Source organism: Phodopus roborovskii, unplaced genomic scaffold (assembly GCF_943737965.1).
Source record: "Phodopus roborovskii unplaced genomic scaffold, PHOROB, whole genome shotgun sequence".
In the NCBI taxonomy this organism is placed as follows: Eukaryota; Metazoa; Chordata; class Mammalia; order Rodentia; family Cricetidae; genus Phodopus; species Phodopus roborovskii.
This window is the reverse complement of record NW_026125052.1, coordinates 15,162,555-15,188,820: the sequence shown is the minus strand read 5'-3', so window position 1 is coordinate 15,188,820 and position 26,266 is coordinate 15,162,555. Positions and strand designations below refer to the sequence as shown.

Here is a 26,266-nt window from a genome sequence, read left to right as displayed (position 1 = left end):
TCAGCAGCAAGGCTGGGAGCAGCTGGACCCACAGCCTTGGGACAGGCAGCCAGGTACACAGACACATGTGGGCTGGTAGCAAGTTCTGGTGCAGGTCACAGGTCCAGAGCAAGCTGGCTGGCAGCACAGGTTGAGGCAGAAGGGCTCACAGCAGGGCTTGCAACAGGGCTTGCAGCAGGGTTGGCAGCAGGGCTGGCAGCAGCTAGAGATACAGCACCTGGGCTGGCAGCAGCTGGACTCGCAGCAGCTGGGCTGGCAGCAGCTGGGCTGACAGCAGCTGGGCTGGCAGCAGCTGGGTTGGCAGCAGCTGGGCTGGCAGCAGCTGGACACACAGCAGCAGGGCTGGCAGCAGGGTGTGCGGCAGCAGCTGCTCACACAGCTTGGCTGGAAGCAGGTCCTACAGCAGGTGGTTTGGCAGCTGGGCTGGCAGCAGCTGGAGCCACAGCAGCTGGGCTGGCAGCAGGGCTGGCAGCAGCTGCTCACACAGCTTGGTCTCCAGCAGGTGGTCCTGCAGCAGGTGGTCCTGCAGCAGGTAGGCTGGCAGCAAGGGGAGCAACAGGAGCTGGTCATGGTGTTGGATGTGGAGGGAGAGGTTCTGTTCACAGGGGTTCCTGAGATTATGACAACTGTTTCAGTCCTGGGGCTTTTATACCCTGGACATGCCATGAAGGGACCAATAAGCAGGACTATTCCTTGTTTGTTTTCAGCTGTTCATGAGGAAATTCTCACAGGGGGAAGTACTCCTTGAGTTTTAAAAATCTTTTGAAATGATGATGTAAGCAGTTAATTGTGGGTAATTCAAGGAAGGAAATTTCTAGAAGTCATCATCAGCATTGTTTCTGCTCTGACCAGGTGATAGTTGCTGCAGCCACAGGAGGGGCTGAAAGATGCCCTTCCTCAGTTTGTTCTCCTGTTTCCTTGGCTGTATGTGGAATGAAGTGTGTTTGTAGGGAGAGCTACTTTCACAGTGATAAATGAAGCTATGCCCGAATTCTGCCTGTTTCCCAGAGATGTTTGCTTGTATATACTACATCAGGCAAACATCTTTGCAGCAAATGTTGCACATCGTTGCACATGCTCAATCAGTCTTATCAAAGAATCCATGGTGAGGAGGTAGCTTGTAGTCTGTTTTCAACTGCACCCATGAGCACCGAAGCCAGGGTACAGAGTCAGAAGGAAGATATGAGGGGGGGAGGGTCAGAATACACTGGCTGATGCGTAAGGAAATGAGGACATTAAACTCGATAACCTGACACCTGCATTTTAAAATAAATTGAATCAAAGTATACTTTCAGAGATGGGCATACACCGTAGCTGAACCAGATATGATACAAGAATCAGTGTGTCCATTCTTCATATCATGAGCCTGTGTGTGTGTGTGTGTGTGTGTGTGTGTGTGTGTGTGTGTGTGTGTGTGTGTGTGTTTAGTAGAAATATGAGGCAGTCAGTGCATGGTTTTGCTATCACAGTGTGTCAACTTTTGAATTTTATCAAAAATGAAATTATATTACTCATGTGGTTCATTTTCTTTTGCTCAAAATTATATTTGTGAGATTTAATGACAATGTTGGATTTAGTAGTCATTTCTTTTTCATTTACTCAATCATTTCATATAATTGTATGATAAGGCTACAATCTATTAATGCCCATTGCATGGCAAGACCTTAATTTTTTAAAATCCTTGTGTCTTTGATGGGCTCTTTTTCTTTTTTCTTAATTTATTTTTTACATTCCAACCCCAGTTTCCCCTCCCATCTCTCCTCCTCCTCCCTCCACCTCCACCACCTCCCATCTGCTCCACATGTTTTTAAAATCATTTAAATCAGTAAGACTTTTGAGAATCTATGCTCTTAAGATGATTTGTCTATTTCTTAGTCTACAAGTTTGTGGATTTTTGCAGATATATTCTTTGATGGGAAATTCTGGTTTCCAAATTGTAGAAAGAGAGGGAAAAAAAACCTAGTACACAGTGCCAGGTGTTTTGAAAGAAAAAATGGCTGCCTGTGTTGGGCAGATAGGTCATTTGTAAAGTGCTTGTCATGCAAGCATGAGAACCCAAGTTGGATCCCCAGAACCTTTGTAAAGAATGCTGAGCAAAGTGACATGGGCTTGTAATCTCAGGACCGTAGAGGAGGGCACAAGCAGATATCCAGGGCTTGATAACAAGTTCCAGGTCAATGTGAGACCAGCTCAAAAATGAGGTGAGTGGCTCCCTGAGGAATTCTGAGGTTGTCCATGTGTACACATATGCATCAATATCTGCACACATGTGTGTATACACACACACTACACATACACACACTACACACACACTACATACCACACACACACATATACCATACACCACACACACACACTACACACGCACTACATACACTACACACCACACACACACACTACACACACCACACACACAAACACACACACCATACACCACACACACACATACACACACACTACACACACACACATACATACACACTACACACTACACACCACACACACAAACACACACACATACATACACACTACACACTACACACCACACACACAAACACACACACCATACATCACACACACACACACCACACACACACTACACATACCACACACACACACACACACACACACTACACACCTAAGGTTGCAGTGATGTATACAACATACAATTGATTCTTCACATTGTATTATCTACACTTGGTGTTTTCAGTGTGGAGTGTAAGCCATTTTTTTTTTATTGTGTATCATAAATGTCCACTCAGAGCTTATGTGTTGAAGGCTTGCTCCTCAACCAGTGGTACTGTTAAGTAGGAGGAAAGATGTCATTGAAAGCATGTGTTTGAAATATATATTTGGGCTTGTCTTTTTCATCTCTGTGTCTCTGTTTCTTGATAACCATGTGGCAACCAGTTTTCATTTCTCCCAAGTTTCCGCCATGATATAGTGCTTCAACCATAAGCCTAAAACAACAAGGCAAAACAATTGTGAACTTAAACTGCAGAAACCACGAGCTAAAATAGACATTTCCTTCTAAGTTGTTTATCTCATTTTGTCACAGGGATGGACCACTGACTAACAGAGTAGCTATTTAGTTTTTTCTCCTTAAAGACTTAATTTGATTTTCCTTGAAGACTAATGAGCGGATCTCTCCTCCCCCAGACATTCATTGGACAAATTTCTTTTTTATTTGATACTAATTCTGCCTTATTTTGGAATTGTTTGCTATTTTTCTTATTTCTCTATTGATGCCTTTGTTGATTCCATGGCTTACCAGTCTCCTCTTCTATACTTTGGCCTGCCCTGTCCCTCTTTTAACCTTTCCCCATTGTTATTGCCATACATTTGTTGTAGATAATGCTGGGTTTCATATAGACACTTTCTTGCAAGTCTGCCATGTGCTTTGACCATGTTTTCTAGTTAGGAATCTCAAGAGGGAGAGACCTCTCTTATGCCCAGCATAAAAAGAGCTCCCACAAAGACAGAGAAAGATGGAAAACACAGGATAGCACAGAGTCATGAACCAAGGGATATGGTCAGTTCTACAAGTTCAAAAATGCTAGGAGGTAGATTTTCTCTATTGCTTGGGGTAGGTATACAACCATAATAACTCAACTCCTGTATTGGAACTCATGACATCTAATTTGGTTTCAAACCTCACAAAGAGAAGATAACACTGCTGTACTGTTTCAGCCATAAAGCTGGTGGTGATTCATTCCAAGAGTAATAGGAAGCAAGTACATATTTCCAGTCCCACAGTACCTGGACTTGACTTTTCTATATGGCTTTTCTAATGTCTCCCATTTAATTCTTGAAGTTAAGATGTTTTATTTCAGAGTTGGGGCTTAGAATCTGAAAATACTTTCTCTTTGGAGGAATGTGATTACAGTCTAAGAGTACAGTCTCTAGGTGTGTCAAAAGGAGAATCTCAAAGAGCATTTGATGCTCATGTAATTTTCTACAAACTGACTGAAGGTGTATTTCAAAGAACACACAAGATTAAAGAACACAGCACATGCAATAAAGGGAGTTATTTTTTTTTCAAAGAGTTCAGCCAAAACCTTGATCCTCTGGGCTTCGAGCCCTCCATTTCTCCTTCTTCTCCTCCTCCTTCTTCATGTTCTTTTGTTATTGATTTTATACCCATGATTATATTTTTTACTTTTATTTTACATATCAATCCCAGTCCCTCTCCTTTCTTCCTTCCCTCCCTCCCTCCCTCTTTCCCCCTCTCCCTCCTTCTCATGCCTCCCCACTACCCTCCTCTCCCATCCCCCCACTCCACATGTAGGGTGATGCCCTCCAGGAGGGGTCATTTAAATCTGTCAAGTCATTTGGAGTAGGGACTAGGACTTCTCTCCTGTCTCTAGGTTAAGGCAGTTATCCCTCCATGGGGAATGTGCCCCCAAAGTTTTTTTGTGCACCAGGAATACATCCTGGTTCCATTGTCCGAGGTCCCTTAGACTGCCCAGGCCTTCTAGCTGAGACCCATGTTCAGGGGGTCTGAGTCAGTCCCATGCTGGATTCCCCGCTATCAGTCTGGAGGCCCATTATCTCCATTTCTATGATATGAGATATTGCTGAATCTATGTATAAGAAACATAATTCCATCCAAGGAGTTTATTCATCTGTATCCCTAAACAAAAACAAAATTCCAATAAACTTCTGGCCTAAGATGTCTCTCTCTCTCTCTGTAGGTCTGTTGCACATAGACTTGGAAACTTTCTAGTTATATATCTGAGAAGATCACATATATCCTGTGCTGTGAACCCATTAGGTGTTGTGAAGGTATGTTATATTGTTCCCAGGGAAGTAAACCTGATCATTCGTGTTAGTTTCTTTTCATTAATTGCTTTTTCCCATAACAGTGTCAACCACTACATTACAAAATTCCCCATTGTTCATGGATGCCTGGGGTTTTCTCTGTCAGGTCCATGTTCATATATACCATGACTTCTAATGTCTTTCTTCCCTCTTCTCCTTTCTCTTTTTCTTCTGGTGATACAGAACTTAGGCTTTTATTTCCCTCCACTGATTTATTTTTCCCTCTCCAAACTCAGGAAGTTATTTTGATTCATTAGGTGTCCTGGAGATAATAAAGAATCAAAGACTAGTAGCGTAAATACTTGTTACTTTGAGTCCTGGGATTTGTCACTCCTTTATTTCCTTAATAATGTTTTCATCTAGAAACAAATTGTCTCTCATGTCTGAGTATAGTGGAGATTTAGTCTGTTTCATGGGGCATGATTTATTCCCTTATGACTATTTGTGATCAGTGACAAGAAGTGTTGAGAATATAAACAATGACACTTCCATGACATGAACAAATACTTTCTAGTGCAACTACTCACATCAAAGAACCATGACAGTAGCAGACACACATGAATCACCAAACAGGTTTAAAGGGGCTAACCAGTTGAGACAATAGTGTTCGCATCATTTTAGTAGGGTCCTTAAAAACATTTCCTGACTTAAGTGGCTGGTGGTGAATTGAATTGAGTTGAAATGAATCGAAAAGAGCTCTGTGAACAAATCTGATCTGAAAATGAAGGGAATTTATATTTCCATTGCCAGAAAAGAACTTGAAATGAATAGATCTACAGTGCTCAAGCCCCAGTGTTTACAGATACTTAAACTGAGTTCTACCTGTGACTATGTTAGCTCCAGAATCAGAAATCCTGGAACACCATCTACCCATCCCTAGCTACCTGTTAAACACTGGGGAACTTAAAACATTGCAGGTAAGATCAGCTGCTATAAGTTCATGATAGCAGTAGCCATGTCATGTGCAGAAGACAGTGTTTTAGGACACTCTTCCACATTCTTCTACCATGATGCTGTCTGACCCTTTGCAATGGAGTAGGAGATGCTCCATTTAGGGACAAGCACCAATAGTCACTTGTTTTCAGCACTTGTATAGTGTTTCTACACACTCATGCACTGTATGAGGCCAAGTAACCATATACTGAACCCTCCCCTTCCCCAAAGCCTTGAATTAGAAGAAATCTTTCATTAATTAGGTTGTTCTTTTCCTTATTGTATTCACAGTGAAGAATCTAATACACTGAATCTAATACAATGAATGACATGACTTAGATCAGAAAACAGAATGTGAAAAACAAATAGAAAGGGAATCAAACATAATATGAAAGGTAGAATAAAGAAGACTTTATTAGAATAGCAATGGGTGGCATTTCATGAGTTGGGAAGACAATACAAAGTTGACATGATGAGTCACAAGATGAGTCATAAAAACTGTGAACACACTGAAGTGTAATGATGGGTATTTGTCATTGCAAAGATGTAACAAGATAGTTGTGAATTGTTATTTTTTAACTTATTAAAGGAATGGTTTCTGCCCATGCTGAGATTATGAATCCAGATCATAACAGGTGAAGAAGACAGATAGAGAAATGAAGATAACATCAAAATGGGTGAGATGGTACAGGTCTGTTAGCAGGAAGACTGCTAATTTGATGATGGTGTGTGTGCTATAGGCAGAACAAAGGCAGAGAGTTAGGCATGAAGTTAAACTCTAGGTCTAAGAATTGATTATTCCATTCCAGTAGTGTCTTCATCAACAACCACAGGGCTCACAGCAGCTGGACCCACAGCCTTGGGACAGGCAGCCAGGCACACAGACACATGTGGGCTGGTAGCAAGTTCTGGTGCAGGTCACAGGTCCAGAGCAAGCTGGCTGGCAGCACAGGTTGAGGCAGAAGGGCTCACAGCAGGGCTTGCAACAGGGCTTGCAGCTGGGTTGGCAGCAGGGCTGGCAGCAGCTAGAGATACAGCACCTGGGCTGGCAGCAGCTGGGCTGGCAGCAGCTGGGCTGGCAGCAGGGCTGGCAGCAGCTGGACACACAGCAGCAGGGCTGGCAGCAGGGTGTGCGGCAGCAGCTGCTCACACAGCTTGGCTGGAAGCAGGTCCTACAGCAGGTGGTTTGGCAGCTGGGCTGGCAGCAGCTGGAGCCACAGCAGCTGGGCTGGCAGCAGGGCTGGCAGCAGCTGCTCACACAGCTTGGTCTCCAGCAGGTGGTCCTGCAGCAGGTGGTCCTGCAGCAGGTAGGCTGGCAGCAAGGGGAGCAACAGGAGCTGGTCATGGTGTTGGATGTGGAGGGAGAGGTTCTGTTCACAGGGGTTCCTGAGATTATGACAACTGTTTCAGTCCTGGGGCTTTTATACCCTGGACATGCCATGAAGGGACCAATAAGCAGGACTTTTCCTTGTTTGTTTTCAGCTGTTCATGAGGAAATTCTCACAGGAGGAAGTTGCTCTTTAAGTATTACAAAACTTATGGAAATTATGCTGCAAGCAATTAATTGTATGTAGTTCATTGAGGGTATGTTTGGAATCATTACCACCATTTCTTTTCTGGTTATTCCCTGGTCATGTGATGGCTCTGTGGGCACAGGAGGAGCTGAAAATTCTTTTTCTTTGTTTCATATATTGTGCTGGTTCAGTCTGGGAAGTGTTTGAGAGAGGGACTATGATGCTAATATGGTCACAGTGACAAATTCAGTACTTGCCTGGGTCTAAGCCTATTCATCAAAACTGCCTGCTTATTCCAGGCTATAGCAGACATGTTTATTTGCAGTAAGCATGGTCACTGTCATACTAGCTTTATGAAAGGGGCATGGGTCTTTTGAGCATGAGAATGTAAACCAAACACAAGGATAGTGACAGATGAACATGGGGATGTACAAAATGTCAATCAATTTAGATCCCAACCCTACTTAGCAGAATAATTGGTACCCTTATCTGGGCATCCCAACCTGGATATAGTCTTCACTAAATAAGAAAACAATATAACCTCACAAATAACTTTTAAAAAGGAAATTGAATCATGGCATGCTTCCAGAGAAGTGTTTGCTTTTGAATGTATAGTTCAACCAAAATATGACAAAGCTATCGTTCATGTCAGGAAATAGTGTGTGTAACTGTTGTAGCTGTTTTCATGATTTTTTTTCCCCTCAAAATGATCTTTCCTTCCCCTGTAAGACAAATTGTCTGCTGACTTATAATACATAGCTTTTCCAAATATGACATTTTAGTCAAATTGAAATGTCATTTCATATATTTTTTATTTTTGTTGCCCCAAATTATGTTAGAGTTAACTTCTTTCGTGAATATGGCGGTTGTTTGCCCCTCTTTCATATACTTGATTATGTGTGCTACAGTTTTAATGATTTATTTACTTGTATTGTGTATCAGTATCTTCCTGCATCTGTGTATGTGCACCAGGTGTGCAATGCCCTCAGAAACCACACACCAGCCCCTGGGCCTGAAGTTATAGCTGTCAGGCACTATGTGGGCTCATGGAATTAAACTCATGTCCTCTGGAAGAGCAGCTAGTGCTCTTTGCTGCCCAACCCTCCCTCTAGCCCTTACTGTGTGATATTTTAGCTTATTAATTCTTGTGTTATCTGATGTACAACTTTTATGATTAGGGTTTTTGTGACTCATATTGTCGTGAATATTTTTGTCTAGACCTTGGTTCACTTGAATGAGTATTCCTGTGAATGTATCCCCACATATTCTTATAGTGAAGTTTCTGGATTACAAGTTTTGCATATGGTCAACATTAGTAGGTGCTTACATATAACTTACCATTCTTGTTGTTTATGACTTAATTTTTAAAATTATATTTATTTGTGTGTGTGTCCCCATGCACATGTGCATGTCATTCACACATGTGGAGAGGTCCCATAACAACTTGCCTGGGTCTGTTTTCTCTTTCCACTATGTGGGTTCCAGGGATTGAATCAGATTATCAATCATATACCCATCCCAGCGGACCACTCAGTTCTTTCTGTTCTAATACCTGTTGTACTTACTGTTGGGTTTGAAGCATTTTTGTTATCTGTATAATTAGCATATCTCATAATTTTCATTTGAATTCCATAATACTATTGAGTTGGATTTACATAAGTTTTTTAGACCTTTGCATTTCTCATTTGTAAGGCATTAGCATGTTTTGTTTGTTTCTGGTAATTGTCTTTTAAAAATTCTTCATTGAAATTCTTTAACTATCCTAGATATTAGCCTTTGTTCATTTTGTCAATGATCTTTTCTACGCTATTGCTTGTCATGTCATTTCCTCTTCCAATTGTAGTGGTGTCTGGTCAATCAATCTTTTCCATGGCATTTATAGACTTTTCTATTTCTTGTTGACTCCTAAGACTATGTAGATATTATCTCATACTCAACCCAAACATGCCATTTTCTTGCCATTCATTTAGAATTTTTAATTTACCCATGTATGCTAAAATAGTTTAAATGACCACATTTCCATATGAAGTACCTGATCGTATTCACTTCTTAACACTATATTGTGTTAAGATCATTGTCTCAATGATCTCTTGCCTCCTTCTTTCTTGCATTAAGTAATCTAGTTCTCCACATGTGAGAAGACACTAAAGATTAGACTTTTTGCTTATTTCACTTAACATTCTAAAATCCAGGTCTAGCCATTTTCCTGCAGAGGAAATTTAATTCTCTTTTAGGGTTGCATAATACTCCAAACACTCACCATTTTGTTTATATATTGCATTTTCTCTCTCCATTCATCTGTTGATGGGGCTCATAAGCTGAACCCATGGTTTTGCTGTTATGGTTGGTGCTACAGTAAGCATGTTGGTCATATTGACATAATCACATATGGCAATCCTATCTCTTGGACATAAGTAATTACTTCACTAAAGGTGAACTTTGATCTTTCCCCATTTCAAGATCTAGAATATATGTAGCCTTAATTTTTTCTATAAGCTTGAATTTTAAAAATACATGTTTACATGTTGAGGTCCATATTCCATGCTGCCAGCAGAGGCTATGTAGATGTCTGTGATCCATGCTGCCTCTGGAATCATGTGGAAGTCCATGAGCCATGCTGCCACTGGTTGTTATGGGAAAAAATCTTGTTTTGCAGTGGTATCAATGACTGTAGACTCATTCTTGAGAATGAGAGACAGTGACTTGTGTGACAACCCACAACTCCCAAAATAAAAGAGACAGTCCAGACATGGAGCCATTGAAGAGAGTCCTTCAAAACTGTGATAGATTCTGAAGTGCACTTCACAGCTCGTGGCTTCTGGTGGGGGTGGGAGTGGGGATGTGTTAAGAGTTGTTTTTCTCTGCTGGTCTGGTCCCACCACCACGCCAGCCCCAAATAACACACAGAGACTCTGTATTAGATATAAAGCTGTTAGCCTGTTACTAGCATATCTTATTGGCTAGCTCTGTCTAAAATATTAACCCATTTCTATTAATCTAAGTATTTCCATGTGGTCTCATCTTACCAGAGAGAGAGCCCGATCTCTGTTCTCTCAAGTCTCTACATGTTGACTCTTCCCTACTTCTTCCTCTCTCCTCCTAGTCTCCTAATCCCACCTATCTTGCTTTCCTATTGGCCAACAGTGCTTTATTCATTAACCAGTAAGAGAAACATATTTACAGAATGGCATCTCCCATTCTGTAAATATGTTTCTCCAATGGCACTGTTGGCCTGGCTACTGGGAGCTTGACAATGAGTATATGGGTGGGCAACACAAATTGGATTGGGTGTATTTTTTTCTTCTTTGTTGGGGGAGGGCAAAATTGTGGGAGAGTGGGCCTGGGGGGGGAGATGAGAATCCAGTGTAATCAGGGGGTATTCTATGAAATACCCAAATAATCAATAAAAGTATTACATTGGAAAAAATTTGTTGTCAATAAAAGAAAAAGTAAAGATGGAAAAAAGAAAAACATTTTTTAGATTTTATTTATTTTTATTTTGTGTGTATGGGTGTTTTTTCTGCATGCATGCCTATGCAACAAGCATGTACAGTGCCTGTGGAGGACAGAAGAAGGCATTGGATCCCCTGGGAATAGAGTTACAGATGGCTGTGGAGTTTTATATGGGTATTTTTGTCCTCTGGAAGAGCATCCAGTGTTTTTTAACCCATGAGACATTTTGAAATATTGGGTTTAATTTTCTTTTGTGGGTTGATTTTAAGCCTTTAATCAACTCATATTGTAGTTTTGTAACTAAGGTGCATTGGGGTTCCACGTTCATAGTTTAAACTTTATGTATTGATCATTCTTTGAAATGTATGTCACTTTTCATTCAATCACAATATTTATCAAATATGTTCTTTCTCAGAGCAGTGTCATCTGAAGTATATTTCCTTAAAAACATTTGAATACACACAGACTTTGAATTTTATTGATTTCCTTCATTTAAAATTTTTTATCTAGTTCTTAATTTAAATTGATAGGCAGTTGCATCTAAAGCTTTTTCTTCTCTCAAAATGCCAAGTTTATGATATCCTTTGAGTTCTGGCATCTAGTGCCTTCAACATCATTAATTTTCTCAAGTGTTTTAATTTCCACTATAAAACCTTTCATTTGGTATTCCAAGTCAGTAGTTTTTTCCTACATTGTGTCTTGTTTTCAATCTACTCTATTATTTATAGCAAATATTTAATTTGGTTTTGTTTAATGATCTTTTCTATAAGAAATGAAGAATTAAACAACATAATTTTATAACATAAAAATACTTGGTCTATAAATGAAATTAATGATGTAATCACAATCACTACACCAATGACACAGTTCCTCAAATTCAACACCCAGTTCTAGACCCACTCAGGTTTCTGTGGTCCCCGAGTCAGGGGGCTTTTCGTGTTCTGACTTTGTGATTTAGACAGACTTACTAGGAGGTCAGCATGTTTCTAAGAGTTGTCAAAAACATTCCATCTGTTAGTTCTGAGTCATGAGAGGGTGCTCAACAAGTAAACAAGGATGGTGAATCTCTAACCTCTATACATAGCCTTGCAAATCTTAATCTAACTTCTGCAACTTCAAAATATTCTTCATTTGTTTGGGAGTATTTTAGTAGAAATAGGCACATTATAGCATTTTACTCTTTATTTCTCCCTACCGTAAGTTACTTCTGAACACATCAAGTTTCTTTTTGTGAGAAGAATATGGTCCCTAAGAGATGGCTGAATCCTAATCTATGACTGTATCACCCTCCATGGCAAAGGGACTTTTAAGGGCATGATTAAGAATCTGAAGAGGGAGAGCTTGTTCTGGATTGTTTGTAGGTATTCAGTGTAAATACAGGCTCTTGATAAGGAGAGATAGAAACAGAGGATACAGGGTCATGATGCAAGGAGGGTGGGTAGCCCTCAAAGTTGGGAAATGCCAGCTATTGCTTACAGAAAAACTACAACCAACCAAACAAACAAATAAAAAATCCAACATTGGATTCAAACTCATGGAGACTGACTTCTGACTTCCAGAACTAGAAGATAATAAATTTAAGTTGTTTAAGCCACTAAATTGGTGGTGATTCCCTGCAAGGGTAGCAAAATTGAAAACAAATTTCCAAGCCTACTATGCCTGAATTCTAATGACTTCCATAAAGACCTTTCTAATGCCTTTAATTTTTTTATTTAAATTAAAAACTATCTTATTTTACATACCAATCCCAGTTCCCTCTCCCTCCCATCCTTCCATGTCCTCCACAACCAAACCCCTATCCTACCCCCTATCCACTCCTCAGGGAGGGTGAGGCTTCCCATGGGGGATCATCAAAGTCTGTCACATCTTTTGGGTCAGGGCCTACGCCCTCCCCCATGTATCTAGGCTGAGAGAGTATCCCTCCATTGGAAATCAGCTCCCTAAGACGATTCGTGCCCTAGGGATAAATACTGGTTCCTCTGGCTACTGCTAGAGCCCCCATAGATTGCACCGGCCTCCCAACTGACACACATGGACAGGAGGCCTGGTTTGGTCCTATGCTGGTTCCCCAGCTGTCAGACTGCGGTTTATGAGTTCGTACTTGCTCAGGTCAACTGCTTCTGTGGGTTTCTCCGGCCTGGTTTTGACCCTTTTGCTCATCACTCTTCCCTCTCTATAACTGGATCCCAGGAGTTCAGCTCAGTTTTAGCCGAGGATCTCTGCTTCTGCTTTCATCAGCTACTGGGTAAAGGTGCTATGATGGCATTTAAAGTAATCTTCAATCTCATTATAGAGGAAGGACATTTAAGGTTGCTTCTTCACTATTGCTTAGATTCTATAGTTTGTGAAATTATACTGTCTATACTATCCTAGAGTTTGCTATTTTCTCTTTGGAAAACATAAGCTAAACCTAGGAATTCAATTTCTACATTGTATGTTAAAGGCAGAATTCCAGAAGTCATTACACCTAATGCTTCCATAGTTTACAATACTAATTGAAGAGGAATGGACAACAGAGTAAAGTTTGGGATTTGGATGAAGGAGCATATCAAATGGCAGTAGATGTTGTTTGTCTAGAAAATGTTTGGGCTGATCTATTACTCGTGGAGTCAAGTTTACTGCTTTTACTGGTAAGATCTACTGCAGGATGCTTGCATCAAAGACCACTCAGTGCTTATCCCCTGACCTTCATCTTCTGTTTCCATAAACAAAAATACAATAAAAATAATCTTCTGGATTAGTCTCTCTGTCTGTCTCTGTGTGTATCTGTGTCTGTCTTTTTCTGTGTGTCTGTCTTTCTCACTGTCTCTGTCTCTCTCTCTCTCTGTCTAAAGATCTATGTATTTTTAGGAAGTGTCTACAGGGAATCTCTGGCATTTGTCTGAGAAGATGGTACATATATGGTGTCTCTGCCCTCTAAGGTATTTACTTAATTATTTCTTTTCATTATTCCCATTTCTCTTGAAGCGGTATCAGCCATTCAAGCATCAAGTTCTCCATCATTTTTTATTTCTTTCAAAATGTCTGCTGTTTTCAGTTCCAGACTCGTAACCACCATTGCTCCTAGAAGCACCTCCTCCTTTTGCCTCCTCCCCTCACAGTCTCCCTGACCTTAAGAATCAAAGTTTTTGTTGTTCTCAGTTGATTGTTCTTTCCATCTCATAGTTCAGGTATGTATTTTGATCCCTTATGTGGTTCAAAACCATGGATGATCAAAGGCTGGTAGCATCAGTAATTTGTTTTCCTGAATCCTGGGACTTGTCACCCCTGTGTTTCCTTAATGCAGCTTTAACCTGGAAACAATTACATCTTCAAGTGTGTGTGCACATGGAATTCTGTCTATTTCTCAGTGATACACATAGCAGGTAAGAATATGGACCAGAAAAACAAGGACATGTCTACGACATCAATAAACTTTTACTAGGGCAACTACTCACATCAGGAACACTCCATTCAGATCATCAAACATATTTGAAGGCATTCACCATTTGTCTGCCTGGAGTGGACATCATTTAGTAGGGTTCTTTAAAAAACACTTCTAGTATTAAGGTGTGGGCAGTAGTGACCAAAACATGAGTAATGAAGTGGGAAGAGCTTTGTTAATGAAGTGGACTGAAAATGAGAGGACTAACGATGTTGCCTGAGAAGAAAGCAAAGTATACGTCTTCCCAGTGTTCAGCTTACAGTGTGATTCCTTTAACTAAAACTATACCTGTAACTACCTTACCCTAAGAACAACCCTGGGCCCTTGATTTGACTCTGTTTACCCCTACTGCCAGCCCATAACACAGGTCACTTAACTCCTGTTAGGTTTGCTCAAGTGTTAGTGTTTGAATACGAAATGCCCACCCTGGGCTCATGCACTGAATGCTTGGCCTTCAGATGATGGTACTGTTTATATGTCCAGTAAACCTTAGGAAGTGGAACCTAGTTAGAGGAAGTAGATCCCTGGGCCTTTGCCTTTGAGGGTTATATGAGGTTCTTTGTAGCTCCTCACTGTGCCTTCCTGTCTATATGGTATAAACACCTCTTCAGTGGGCTCTTGACACCTTGTTGTTCTGTCCAAGCACAACAGGCAAAAAAAAAAAATTCTGTACTGGAAGCATGAGCAAAAACAGATCTGTCTTTCACCAAGTGGTTCTTCCATGTATTGTGTCACAGTGACACACAGTGACATTCTACCAGCACACCGACTTTGGATCTGTGATGCAACTTAGACAGTACAACATAAATCAAAGACCAAAACAATAAAAAGCAAACAAAACATAGAATAATATAGTCAATAATTTATTAGAAAAATCAAATAAAGTCATGAAAGAGTTACAAGATGATTCATGAAATCATATATGCACATTGGAATAGAATCATAGATATTTATCATTGCAAGGTTCTAAATAGACAATAGCAAATGGCTTTTATTGTTTTTAATTTCTTAAGCTAAAAAGGCAATTAATTATCTCTTTGTCAAGGCTGAGATCACAAACCCAGGTCTAGATCAGTTGATGTTTAGAAGCAGAGGAATTAAAAAGGATTTCAGAGTGGATTTGATGGTAAGCAGTGATCAAGTCACAGTCTGTTAATAAGAAAATGACTGGGAGTTTTGTGGGATGCATATTACTTTTAAGTGCATATTATTAGCAGAGAATGGTAGTAAATTGGTTATCCTGAAGGTCTGTTGTTAGTGGGTCTGTGGTAAGTTGATCAACAACTGCAGGGCTCACAGCAGCTGGACCCACAGCCTTGGGACAGGCAGCCAGGCACACAGACACATGTGGGCTGGTAGCAAGTTCTGGTGCAGGTCACAGGTCCAGAGCAAGCTGGCTGGCAGCACAGGTTGAGGCAGAAGGGCTCACAGCAGGGCTTGCAACAGGGCTTGCAGCTGGGTTGGCAGCAGGGCTGGCAGCAGCTAGAGATACAGCACCTGGGCTGGCAGCAGCTGGGCTGACAGCAGCTGGGCTGACAGCAGCTGGGCTGGCAGCAGCTGGGTTGGCAGCAGCTGGGCTGGCAGCAGCTGGGCTGGCAGCAGGGCTGGCAGCAGCTGGACACACAGCAGCAGGGCTGGCAGCAGGGTGTGCGGCAGCAGCTGCTCACACAGCTTGGCTGGAAGCAGGTCCTACAGCAGGTGGTTTGGCAGCTGGGCTGGCAGCAGCTGGAGCCACAGCAGCTGGGCTGGCAGCAGGGCTGGCAGCAGCTGCTCACACAGCTTGGTCTCCAGCAGGTGGTCCTGCAGCAGGTGGTCCTGCAGCAGGTAGGCTGGCAGCAAGGGGAGCAGCAGGAGCTGGTCATGGTGTTGGATGTGGAGGGAGAGGTTCTGTTCACAGGGGTTCCTGAGATTATGACAACTGTTTCAGTCCTGGGGCTTTTATACCCTGGACATAGCAGGACTTTTCCTTGTTTGTTTCCAATGGCTCATGGGGAAATTCTCTGAGGAGGAAGTTGTTCGATATATTATAAATCTTTGACACTTCTATTTAAATAACTAATTGTGGAGAGTGTTTGTAGAAACTCATCAGTGTCATTCCTGCTCTAGTCATGTGACCACAGGTCAATGTTTTCCTGCACCTGTACCTTTGGCTGTATGCAGACTGGGGAAAGTCTATGATAATGATATGTTCACAGTGATAAACTGAATCCACAGCTGGGTCAAAGCCTGTTCCTTGGGAAAGCCTGTTTACACCAGATTACAACAGGCAGCAGGCCATTTCTGTGTTTCACCGGCTTTATAAAGTATACATGGGCAGAGGGTGGTTGCCACAGTCATTTTCACACACAAGTAAACCCAAATGTGGATAGATAGATGCAGTAAGATGACATAAGGGCCTAGAAAATATCAATCCATTTAGACCTTCGTCCTCTTTAGCAACTGGACCAATAAACTCAAGTCAGATCCTCAAATCAGCACACTTTCTTTATAAAATGAGGAAATTAAATTCTATGAGATCAAACTATATACCTTTATTTAAGAGAATTTAAAACATAAGATAGTATCAGAAAATACATGTGCTTTTATATGTAGCTTGACTGATTATGATAAATGTAGTGTGTCCAGCATTTGTGTCAGGAAATAGTGGCATTCCTGGTAGTTGTCACTATAGTATTATCTCTGGACCTCTCCCTAAGGCAACTAGTATGTAAATAATAGTTTGTCAGGTTTTGACCTTTATTAAAAGTGAAGTCATTTAGCATGTATTATTTGTTTTCTTTTGCTCAAATTTGCTTCTGAGATTTATAGACTCCACTGCCTATAGTGGTCAATTGCACAGTTTTGTTGATATCATTGTAGGATGCGACCAAATTGTATTAATGTGCTTCATTGCTGACAGATGTATTTCCATCATTTAAACTATTGTGAATCCTGTTCTCATGGACATATTTGCCCATATCTTCTAGTGAATAATTTTCTCATAAACTTTTGGAATGAAGTTTCTGGAGTATAAATTATGCACTTGGTCAACCTTAGTAGGTTTTTTCAAATGTTCTTTTGAAAGTTACAAGGTTGACTTTGAAAGCTTATTTTTAACATCTCAAGCCCATCACCAAAACTTAAGGAATGTAACAGAAGAGGAGGTGGAACATGGGAAAGGAAGGTTATAAAATGTAAACTTCTGGACTTGATATGGCTATAAACACTCATGAACTCATGAAGCGATTACTCATATTGTTCTATTATTAAATAAAACTCAGGAGTCAGATATCAGGGTAAAATATGATTGACCAGAGAAGTGGTGGAAATCAAACAGTGACCTCCTCTCTCTGGGAGGTTAAAAGCCACATGGCAGGGATGAAGATCAATCAAGTAGGTTAATTGGAGTTATAAGAGCTAGTTGGGGACAAGACTAAGCTAAAAGCCAAGCTTCTATAATTCTAAGAAGTTCCCATGTTGTTATTTGGGGCTGGTGATCCATAGATAGTCCCACAAGAAACCTTGCTACATTTGATGTCCCATGTTGGGCTCTGGGTAATATGTTTACCTTAATTATTCTAGTGTTAATAAAAGCTTAGGAGTCAGATATTGGGATAAAAACCCAATTGATCAGAGAAGCAGCAGAGAAGCAACCAGTGACCTCTTCTCTCTCTCCTTCCTTAATTCAAAAGGGCCTGCAAATCTTTCTAAACATCTCCCTACTACTTCCCTTATCTCTGTGTATGTCCTGGGTCCTCCAAAAACCCGATGGCTAATTCTGGTAAGCTAGAAGCTAGCTCTGCCCTCCAACTCAAGGTAAACTTTATCAACAGTCTCAGGAATGTCATAGTACAATCAAAATATCCCACAACATACTTATGACAGCTGTGACTACCTTCACACCACAAACAGCCAAAATTCCGTCACAGATTGGGAGGGACTTCCTGCATCTCATCTCTTCCTGAGGATCGTTTGGCAATTGATAGCTTGTTGGGTGTATACGGGGTCATTTTATTTTGAATGTATAGCCACTGGTAGAATTCCCATCCTCTAGTGACTGGCTCTGCAGACATGAACATATGGTGAGCTCTAGTTGGACTTAGCGTGTTATCAAAATAAAAGAAATAAAAATGTTTAGATTAATAAATAAAAGGACCTGAAGTTGGAAGGCATTTAAGTTGGGAGGAGTTGGAAAAAGTTGGAGCAGGGAAATAAGGGAATGAATATGATAATGCTTCATTGTATTCATGCATGAAATTCCCAAGAATAAAGAAAAAATATTTTATAATATCTTTAAAAGTTATAGTAGTGTGCACAAGTCATTGGTCTAATTGCTTTTCTGCCTCATCTCTACCTGGTGTCTTCATTCTATTTTTTTTTCCATTTTGGCCATGTGTCTGTTTAGCTCTACATCATTAGAGATTTAATTTGAATTTTCCCGAGTACCAATGAGTTGACTTTTCATATGCACACTGGACATTTGCATTTCCCTTTTGTGAAGTGCAGAACATGTTTCAATTGTTTCTGTAAAATTTTCTCTTTTTTATTATTTGCTTTACCAATATTGTTTCTAGACTATGGCATGCCTTGTCCCTCTCTTAATGATGTACACCCAATTATTTTCCCAAGATGTAGTGTTTATAGTGCTTTCTGTTTCTTATGGATAAGGATGATGTCCTAAAATCATGCTGATACTATCCTACATTACATGTAAGAAGTGCTATTGCAGTGTCGTTTGATTTAAACACCAATTAACCTGTATGAATTGTACAGAATACTGGATTTCATTAGACGTTTTAATATATGTGCACTGTGTACTTTGATCTCATTTGCCATTCTCATTATCCTTTCTTCTCTCATTTCTCCTCTCTTGCTCATCTCCTTCACTTTCCAAGTAGCCCCTTTCCACTCCCATGTCTTTTTTTATTTTTATTTTACATATCCATCAGTTCCCTCTCCCTCCTTTTCTCCCTCCCTCTTTTCCTCTCTCCCACCCTCGCATGCCCCCCAATCACCCTCCCCTCCCACCCACCCCCACTTCACATATAGGGTGATGCCTTCCAGGAGGGGTCATCTAAATCTATCAAGTCATTTGGGGTAGGGACTAGGCCTTCTCTCCTGTCTGTAGGTTAAGGGAGTATCCTTCCATGGGGGATGTGCTCCCAAAGTCCTTTTGGGCACCAGGGATATATCCTGGTTCCACTGTCTGAGGTCCCTTAGACTGTTCAGGCCTTCTAGCTGTGACTCATGTTCAGGGGGTCTGAGTCTGTCCAATGCTGGATTCCCAGCTATCAGTCTGGGGGCCCGTTAGCTCCTCCTTGTTCAGGTCAGCTGTCTCTGTGTTTCTGTAGCCTGATCTTTTCCTCCCTCTCTGCATCTGGATTCCAGCTGGTCTCAGTGTTTAGTTGTGGGTGTCTGCGTCTGTTTCCATCAGGTACTAGATGAAGGCTCTATGATGGTGGATAAATTAGTATTCGATCTCATTATCAGGGAAGGTCATTTATGGTAGCCTTTCCACTGTTGCTCAAATTGTTAATTGGGGTCAGCCTTGTAGGTTTCTGGACATTTCTCTAGGTTCAGTTTTCTCTTCAAACCTATAATGGCTCCCTCTTTCATGGTCTCTCTCTCTCTCCCCACTTCTATTCCTCCCCTGACTCTGACTCAATCTTCCTAGTCCCACATGCTTTCCTCTCCTCCCCTTCTCTTTCTTTTAAAAAAATTCAGATTGCACATATGTAAGAAAAGATTCAGTATCCATGTTTCTGAGCAAGGCTTATTTTGCAAGCAAAATTCTTTATTCTTCCTTATGGCTAAATAATTTCCATATATGCAGGCATACACATATACAGGTATACAGGTATACATGCATTCATGCAGACACTTTCTTCTTCCATTCATTTCTTGTTGCCACCGAGGCTGATTCATGACTCAACTGGTGTGAGTAGTTCCTTGATAAACACGAATTGGTGGTTATTGATGGAGAATTGTTTTAAGTTCAATGATTGACATGATAAACTTGGAAGTCGCTTGTATATAGTCAAGGATAGTGGTCGTTTGTATGCTAAATTACTCTGAGACCTTGAAGCAAAACAGCCTTTCCCTACTCATCTTCTGTGTCAGCATTGCTGCAAATCAAGTGACCTCATGGAAATCTCTCTTTCTCTTACTGTACTAATTCAGGCCAATCAGATCCCAGTGTCTTAGTTAGGTTTTCTATTGCTATGATAATGATATGTTCACAGTGACAAACTGAATCCACATTTGGGTCAAAGTTTGTCCTTTGACACAATGACCATGACAACTCTTATAAAGGAAGATGTTTAATTGGAAAGTCTTGCTTACAGTACGGAGGTCCAGTCCATTACTGTCATGCAGGAAGCGAGGCGGCATGCAACAGACAGTCCTTACATCTCGATCCAAAGGCAACAGAAAACGAATTAAAACACTGGGTGTGGCTTGCACATATATGAGACCTCAAAGCCCGCCTCCACAGTGACACACTTCTTCCAACAAGACCACACCTACTCCAATAAGGCCACACCTCCTAATTGTGCTACCCCCTTTTGGGGCCATTTTCTTTCAAATCACAGCACCTGGAGAGGAAAGAGGCTGCATAAACCAACCAAACTCCTTTCATATTCGTTCTTTCTCAGATATTTCCTCAAAATTCTTTACTGTCCTGGCAGGTCTTGAATTAACTGATAAGGATTTTTTAGATTTTTTTTTATAGATTTATTGTTGATTGTGTCACTGTAATAACATTTGCTCCCCTACAGTTTAACTTTCTCTATTTGAGAAGATAAGAAATTAGAATAGTAACTATAGCGAGAGAGGAGAATTCAAAAGCATGACCTTGGGCAAAGCTATCCTTTGTTAACAGCTCCTCCGTCTTAATTTTTAAAAATTTGCATGCAATGTCAATTTACTACTTTTACATTTTAATAAAAATGTAATTGTATTGCTCACCCCTTCCCTTTAATTCCTTTAGTCTCTCTCATGTCTCCTCTCTCCAATCCCTCTCATGCCCCCTCACTCTCAAAATTATAGCCTCTTTGATATATACATATACATCATACATGATATATGATACATATGCAAATATATAAATATGACATACTTAATCCATCGAGTGTTGCTTGTATTTATGTGTGTAGGGAAGGCCACTGGGATTGGACAACCTATTAGGGGGCTTGTCTTTGGTGAAGAATGATTCTCTCTCAGGACCTGCTATTTGTTCATGCATGGTATTTAGGGAGTGGGGCCTTGTGAGATTTCTCCAATCCAAGTTGGCATGTCAATGGTGCTGTCATTGTGCTGCTCTCTATTTTAAACATAGATTCATCTCATGATCTTTGGCTCAAACATATTGCATTTTAGATGGTAGAAGGTTGATACTTCTTATATAACCCATGAAATAATCATTCATTCATTCATTCATTCCAAAGCATGGTAGTCTCTTAATATCCATTAGGATGCCTTGATGATGCAAAAATCTTCATATGCTCAAATTTTTTGTTCTACCAGCATATTTACACTTAATACATGTACACTCTTCTACAAACATTATATTAGTTATCTCTGTGTTACTTATAATAATTGGATCAAATGGATGCTTGCTTGTTTTTGCATTGCTAGGCATCAAACAAGGGTCTCACATGTGTGAGGCTAGTTCTCTACTACTGAGTTGACCTCAGCAGTCCCAGTATCTTATAGCATGTAAATGGGATCTACTTAATTGTTCCACTGTGTTGTTTATAGAATAATATATTCAGTTTATTTGAATTTATTTTTTTAAAATATATTTTAGTCTGGGGTGGATTGACTGTATTGATTGGCAAGCCACTGATGGAGGGCTGACTACATATATTGAATATTATATGTTCAGAACTACCCCAAGATGCTCAATAGGGCCAAAGAACAAGGAACCAAAACATTCTGTGCCATGTTCTGGGTGGCTTGGTACTTGAACTGGCTGGGGTGTGAGGGGACAAAGAAAGAATAGACACACATACAGTGAAGATGCAATTCAATGGCCTGTGCTTGCTCTGATGGAGGGTACCAAATACACAACACCTCAGTGCCTCCTTGTGTTTATTAGGTACAGCTCAGAGGGAGCCTGTACCCTGGGCAGGTTGGCAGGGAGGACTTTGTCTGTTTCCTGTGGGTCTGAGGCGTTGGGTGCTTGAAGTCACTGTGCCCATGTCAACAATGCATGTCCACCCAGGATTTCACCCACTATGCACTCACTCAAGGTTTCCTTGGCTCCTCTCAATCCTGCAGGAATCACCAGCATCACATCCAAGATTATATTGTAGTAATATAGAGCACAGGCTTGAGAGGCAACAGAGATGTTTGTTCTGCTTTCGCCAATTATTGACTCCATAGTTTTAAAATTCTATTTTTTCCAAGTGTGAAACAAGATCATCTTAATCCATTAATATTGGTATATGAAGAGGCCTCATTTTAGTCTTCATTTGCACTTTTCTGCATTCTGTTCAGATCGACAATTTCTTTATAATTTTGGTCATACATGCCACCAAGTTTGTAACTTCTTCTTCTTCTTTTTTTTTTCTGTTTCTGCCTCTGATGATTGCAAGCTCTACATGTTAGAAGCCAAATTCAGCTATTTTTCCTGCAGCTAAAAACATGCCTTTCTCAAGGCATCAAGAGATAAACATCAAGAGATGTTTATCTGTATTTCTTATAAGAGTTTCAAGGGTTTTAAGTCCTCAGTACACCTGGGTTATATTTTGTAGATTATGTGTGCTAGATACCTACTCCAAGTACTTTCTATCTCAACTTACGGGAAAGTCTCTGGGACCCATAATTACTGCACATTTCCATGTAGAATATTACATTTTTTACTGCCTTCTTACCAGTGTTATCACAAATCAATTCCCCCTCCAATGTGGCTATTTGTACAGGTAATCAGAAGAGTAAAGGCATAAACTATGCCATTTCTAGAAGACTAACAATTGCTAGATGGTCTTTTCACATCCAAATCCTGAGATGGCCCTCAGGTCAACGTGCCTCCAAGCCTGAGTTTGATCCCCAGGACCCACACTGTGGAAGGAGAGAAATGACTCTCATACTTGTCCTCTGAACACCCTCTCTCACACACACACCAGACACACAGACTGTAAAAAAAGATTTCAAAATCCTACAACAGTAGCAAGTATTCTGTGGTTGAAAAGTATTTAAAAGTTATCACCAATGGCTTTTTTTTTTAAAGGCAAGGTAATACAAGGTTTACATGGCTTTCTAGGATCTTAAAACCAGCTCTTTTTCTCAGTGGTTACTGGTTACCAAGGTGCTTGGTAAATGACATAATGCATTATGAGATGCACAGCTTCCCAGTGCTTAGTTCTGGTGTCTCAATTTCATTAAGTTGTTCCCATTATCACAACAGAGCTGCAATGGGTAAGTGCAAGTCTCTGAAGGGATGTTTTGTACACAGCTCACTCACATGCCACATGCTGTCTCTGCCCAAGTCTGAGACTCTGACGTGGCTCAGATGAGATGACCCAATATGACAAAGAAAATACAGAAATCAGAAACAAGACAAAATATAACTCAGGAGATCGTTGAGTGAAGACTTTATTAGTAAACCATAGATAATGGCCTTCCTACCAGGGAGACAATGCAGTTTTTATGAATGAGTTACAAGATGAGTCATAGTAATTATAAAACATGGAAATGAAATGATGAGTAACACTGGGAAAAGTCAAAATGCTTTCATTCATTCTTTCTTTTTATTTTATAAACCTTCTGTAAGTTGAAAACAAAATAAGCAAAATTTCCATGGTTGAGACTGTGAATCCATGTGAGTAACAGATGGCTTTGACGAAGACCCAGAGCAATGAGGAGGAACACTGTGAATAAGGTTGTGTTTACTGAGAAAACACACAAATCTGCTAATGAGATGCTGGTGGTTACACAGGGTAAGACTTCTTTTCAGAGAAAGAGCAGGGAGTTAGTTTACTGTGGTTATCAGGAAGGCTTGATAGTAGGAGTCTATTTTATGTAGATATTGAGTCTGTGGTAAGTTGATTAACAACTGCAGGGCTCACAGCAGCTGAACCCACAGCCTTGGGGCAGGCATCCAGGCACACAGACACATGTGGGCTGGTAGCAAGTTCTGGTGCAGGTCACAGGTCCAGAGCAAGCTGGCTGGCAGCACAGGTTGAGGCAGAAGGGCTCACAGCAGGGCTTGCAACAGGGCTTGCAGCAGGGTTGGCAGCAGGGCTGGCAGCAGCTAGAGATACAGCACCTGGGCTGGCAGCAGCTGGACTCACAGCAGCTGGGCTGGCAGCAGCTGGGCTGGCAGCAGGGCTGGCAGCAGCTGGACACACAGCAGCAGGGCTGGCAGCAGGGTGTGCGGCAGCAGCTGCTCACACAGCTTGGCTGGAAGCAGGTCCTACAACAGGTGGTTTGGCAGCTGGGCTGGCAGCAGCTGGAGCCACAGCAGCTGGGCTGGCAGCAGGGCTGGCAGCAGCTGCTCACACAGCTTGGTCTCCAGCAGGTGGTCCTGCAGCAGGTGGTCCTGCAGCAGGTAGGCTGGCAGCAAGGGGAGCAGCAGGAGCTGGTCATGGTGTTGGATGTGGAGGGACGAGTTCTACTCACAGGTGAGTTTCCCAAAAATCTACTTTTTTCTGTGCTAATTTGCCTTTTATGTATGATGCCCAAAAATTTGAGCCAATGAGGAGAACTTGTGTGTGTCATTGTTTATGCTAATTTCCTCATCCTATGATGTACTTCAAGGGAGAAGTTGCTCCCTAAGTGTTTTTAATGTTCCTTTAGTAATCTATATGTTTACTTCCCTAATTGTTAAGTAAATGATTAAGACTCTTTTCCTTGAATGAGAAACCAACTGCCATTCACTACATCAGCTTTAACACTAATCTTTTAGTGTGGACAAATGTAGGATGATTTTTTTTTTTTTTTGCCCCGCCAGTCAGGTTGCATCTCCCTTCTTCCCAGAGTCCTCTCTGTCCCTAAAACCCTTCCTAGCTATTGGTCCTTCACCTTTAACCTATTAGAGTAACACATATTCATAGTGTACAAAAAGATTATTACATAACAGACACATTTTAATATTGATTATTTACTATGATGTTTTAAATGTTCAGTTTTTCCAACAGAAGAAAATAGCTGCACACCTTTTTTCTTTATAAAATACAATACAATGAATAGCAATTTGTGTTTGTGGCTCCCAGAATTAAGCCTTACCTCATTTTTTGCATACTATAAATGATATTCTTGCACAGGATTGCATTGGGACCCAGTAGTGCCTCAACAATGCCACCAAATATCCATGTAAAGCCTCCATGCAGAAAAGGTGAGTGGTCTTCATAGCACAGTTTCTCCTCTTGGAAGTCAAATATGTTCCCTCTTGATGTTGTCCCACAATAGCTGCCTCTCAGAATCCAGTAGTTGTTCAGTCCATGAGGCTGGGTGTTTCAGCAGTCCCAATCTGTTCTGGAGTCCTTGAGGATTCCTCAGAGCTGATTATCTCTAGTATCTTTTTTATTGTTTCTTTGCAGATTTCACATCATGTATCCCAACCCCACTCATCATCCTATCCCTTCACATCTGACCTTGGCCCTTGTGACCTCCCCCATCAAGATAAAACAAAATAAAATTTAAAAGAAAAGAAAAATCTCAAGAAAGCTGTAGTGTGACACGCCAAATCACACAGTATGTTCTTTGGTCCACACATCTTTACTTGCAAATGTTAATTGCAATGGATAATTGAGCTGGTCCAAGACCTCTGGTTTCTGCTACACTATCAATACTGGGCCCCCACTGGGGCAGAGAGGGGAGCAGGGAGGACAGAAAAGAGGAGGGCAGAGATGGGTCCCTGGGGACAAGAGTAGTAGAAGAGAGAGAGACAGGAGGTGGGTAAGACCCACCTTTTATAAGGGAACATAGCAAATGTGCACAGGGAATGCAGCTGAGGGCGTACCTTGTCAGAACCCTAAGGGAAGGCCAGTGCAGATGCCTGGTTACTAACAAATGTATCTCACAGAAATATCCTGTTGTCCTTTGTCATAGAGATTCTGCAGCCCCAGCCCCTTCATGTGCTCCAACAGTTCATAGATGGGGTGGATGTTAGGGTGGGCCAACTCATACCCTGGTCTGG

At 41.1% G+C, this 26,266-nt stretch overlaps 2 protein-coding genes across 5 annotated transcripts; both read right to left on the bottom strand.

Moving 5' to 3' along the window:
- Positions 1-24,753, bottom strand: LOC127216269 (keratin-associated protein 9-1). Of its 4 annotated transcripts, none has more exons than XM_051176897.1 (2): positions 24,395-24,753; positions 1-262 (listed from the first exon to the last, which is right to left on the bottom strand). In XM_051176897.1, exons 1-2 carry the CDS (start codon positions 24,712-24,714, stop codon positions 1-3), a joined length of 582 nt encoding a protein of 193 aa, XP_051032854.1. In that variant the 5' UTR covers positions 24,715-24,753. The 4 variants fall into 4 exon arrangements, with proteins under 4 accessions (XP_051032854.1, XP_051032865.1, XP_051032844.1 ...); XM_051176908.1 differs by having other exon boundaries at positions 1-232; XM_051176887.1 differs by lacking the exon at positions 24,395-24,753 and adding an exon at positions 6,795-7,114 and having other exon boundaries at positions 1-232.
- LOC127216296 (keratin-associated protein 9-1) lies at positions 15,131-16,060 on the bottom strand. Its single transcript, XM_051176919.1, has one exon. It carries the CDS (start codon positions 16,005-16,007, stop codon positions 15,423-15,425), a length of 585 nt encoding a protein of 194 aa, XP_051032876.1. The 5' UTR covers positions 16,008-16,060; the 3' UTR covers positions 15,131-15,422.
- Positions 24,754-26,266: the final 1,513 nt, after the last annotated feature.

Coding starts and splice junctions, on each gene's coding strand:
- LOC127216296 (XM_051176919.1), bottom strand. CDS start 16,007: ATGACCAGCTCCTGCTGCTCCCCTTGCTGCCAGCCTACCTGCTGCAGG.
- LOC127216269 (XM_051176897.1), bottom strand. CDS start 24,714: ATGACCAGCTCCTGCTGCTCCCCTTGCTGCCAGCCTACCTGCTGCAGG. Junction 263..24,394: donor TCCAGCTGCTGCCAGCCCAG/GTGCTGTATCTC, acceptor CTGTCAGCCCAG/CTGCTGCCAGCCCAGCTGCT.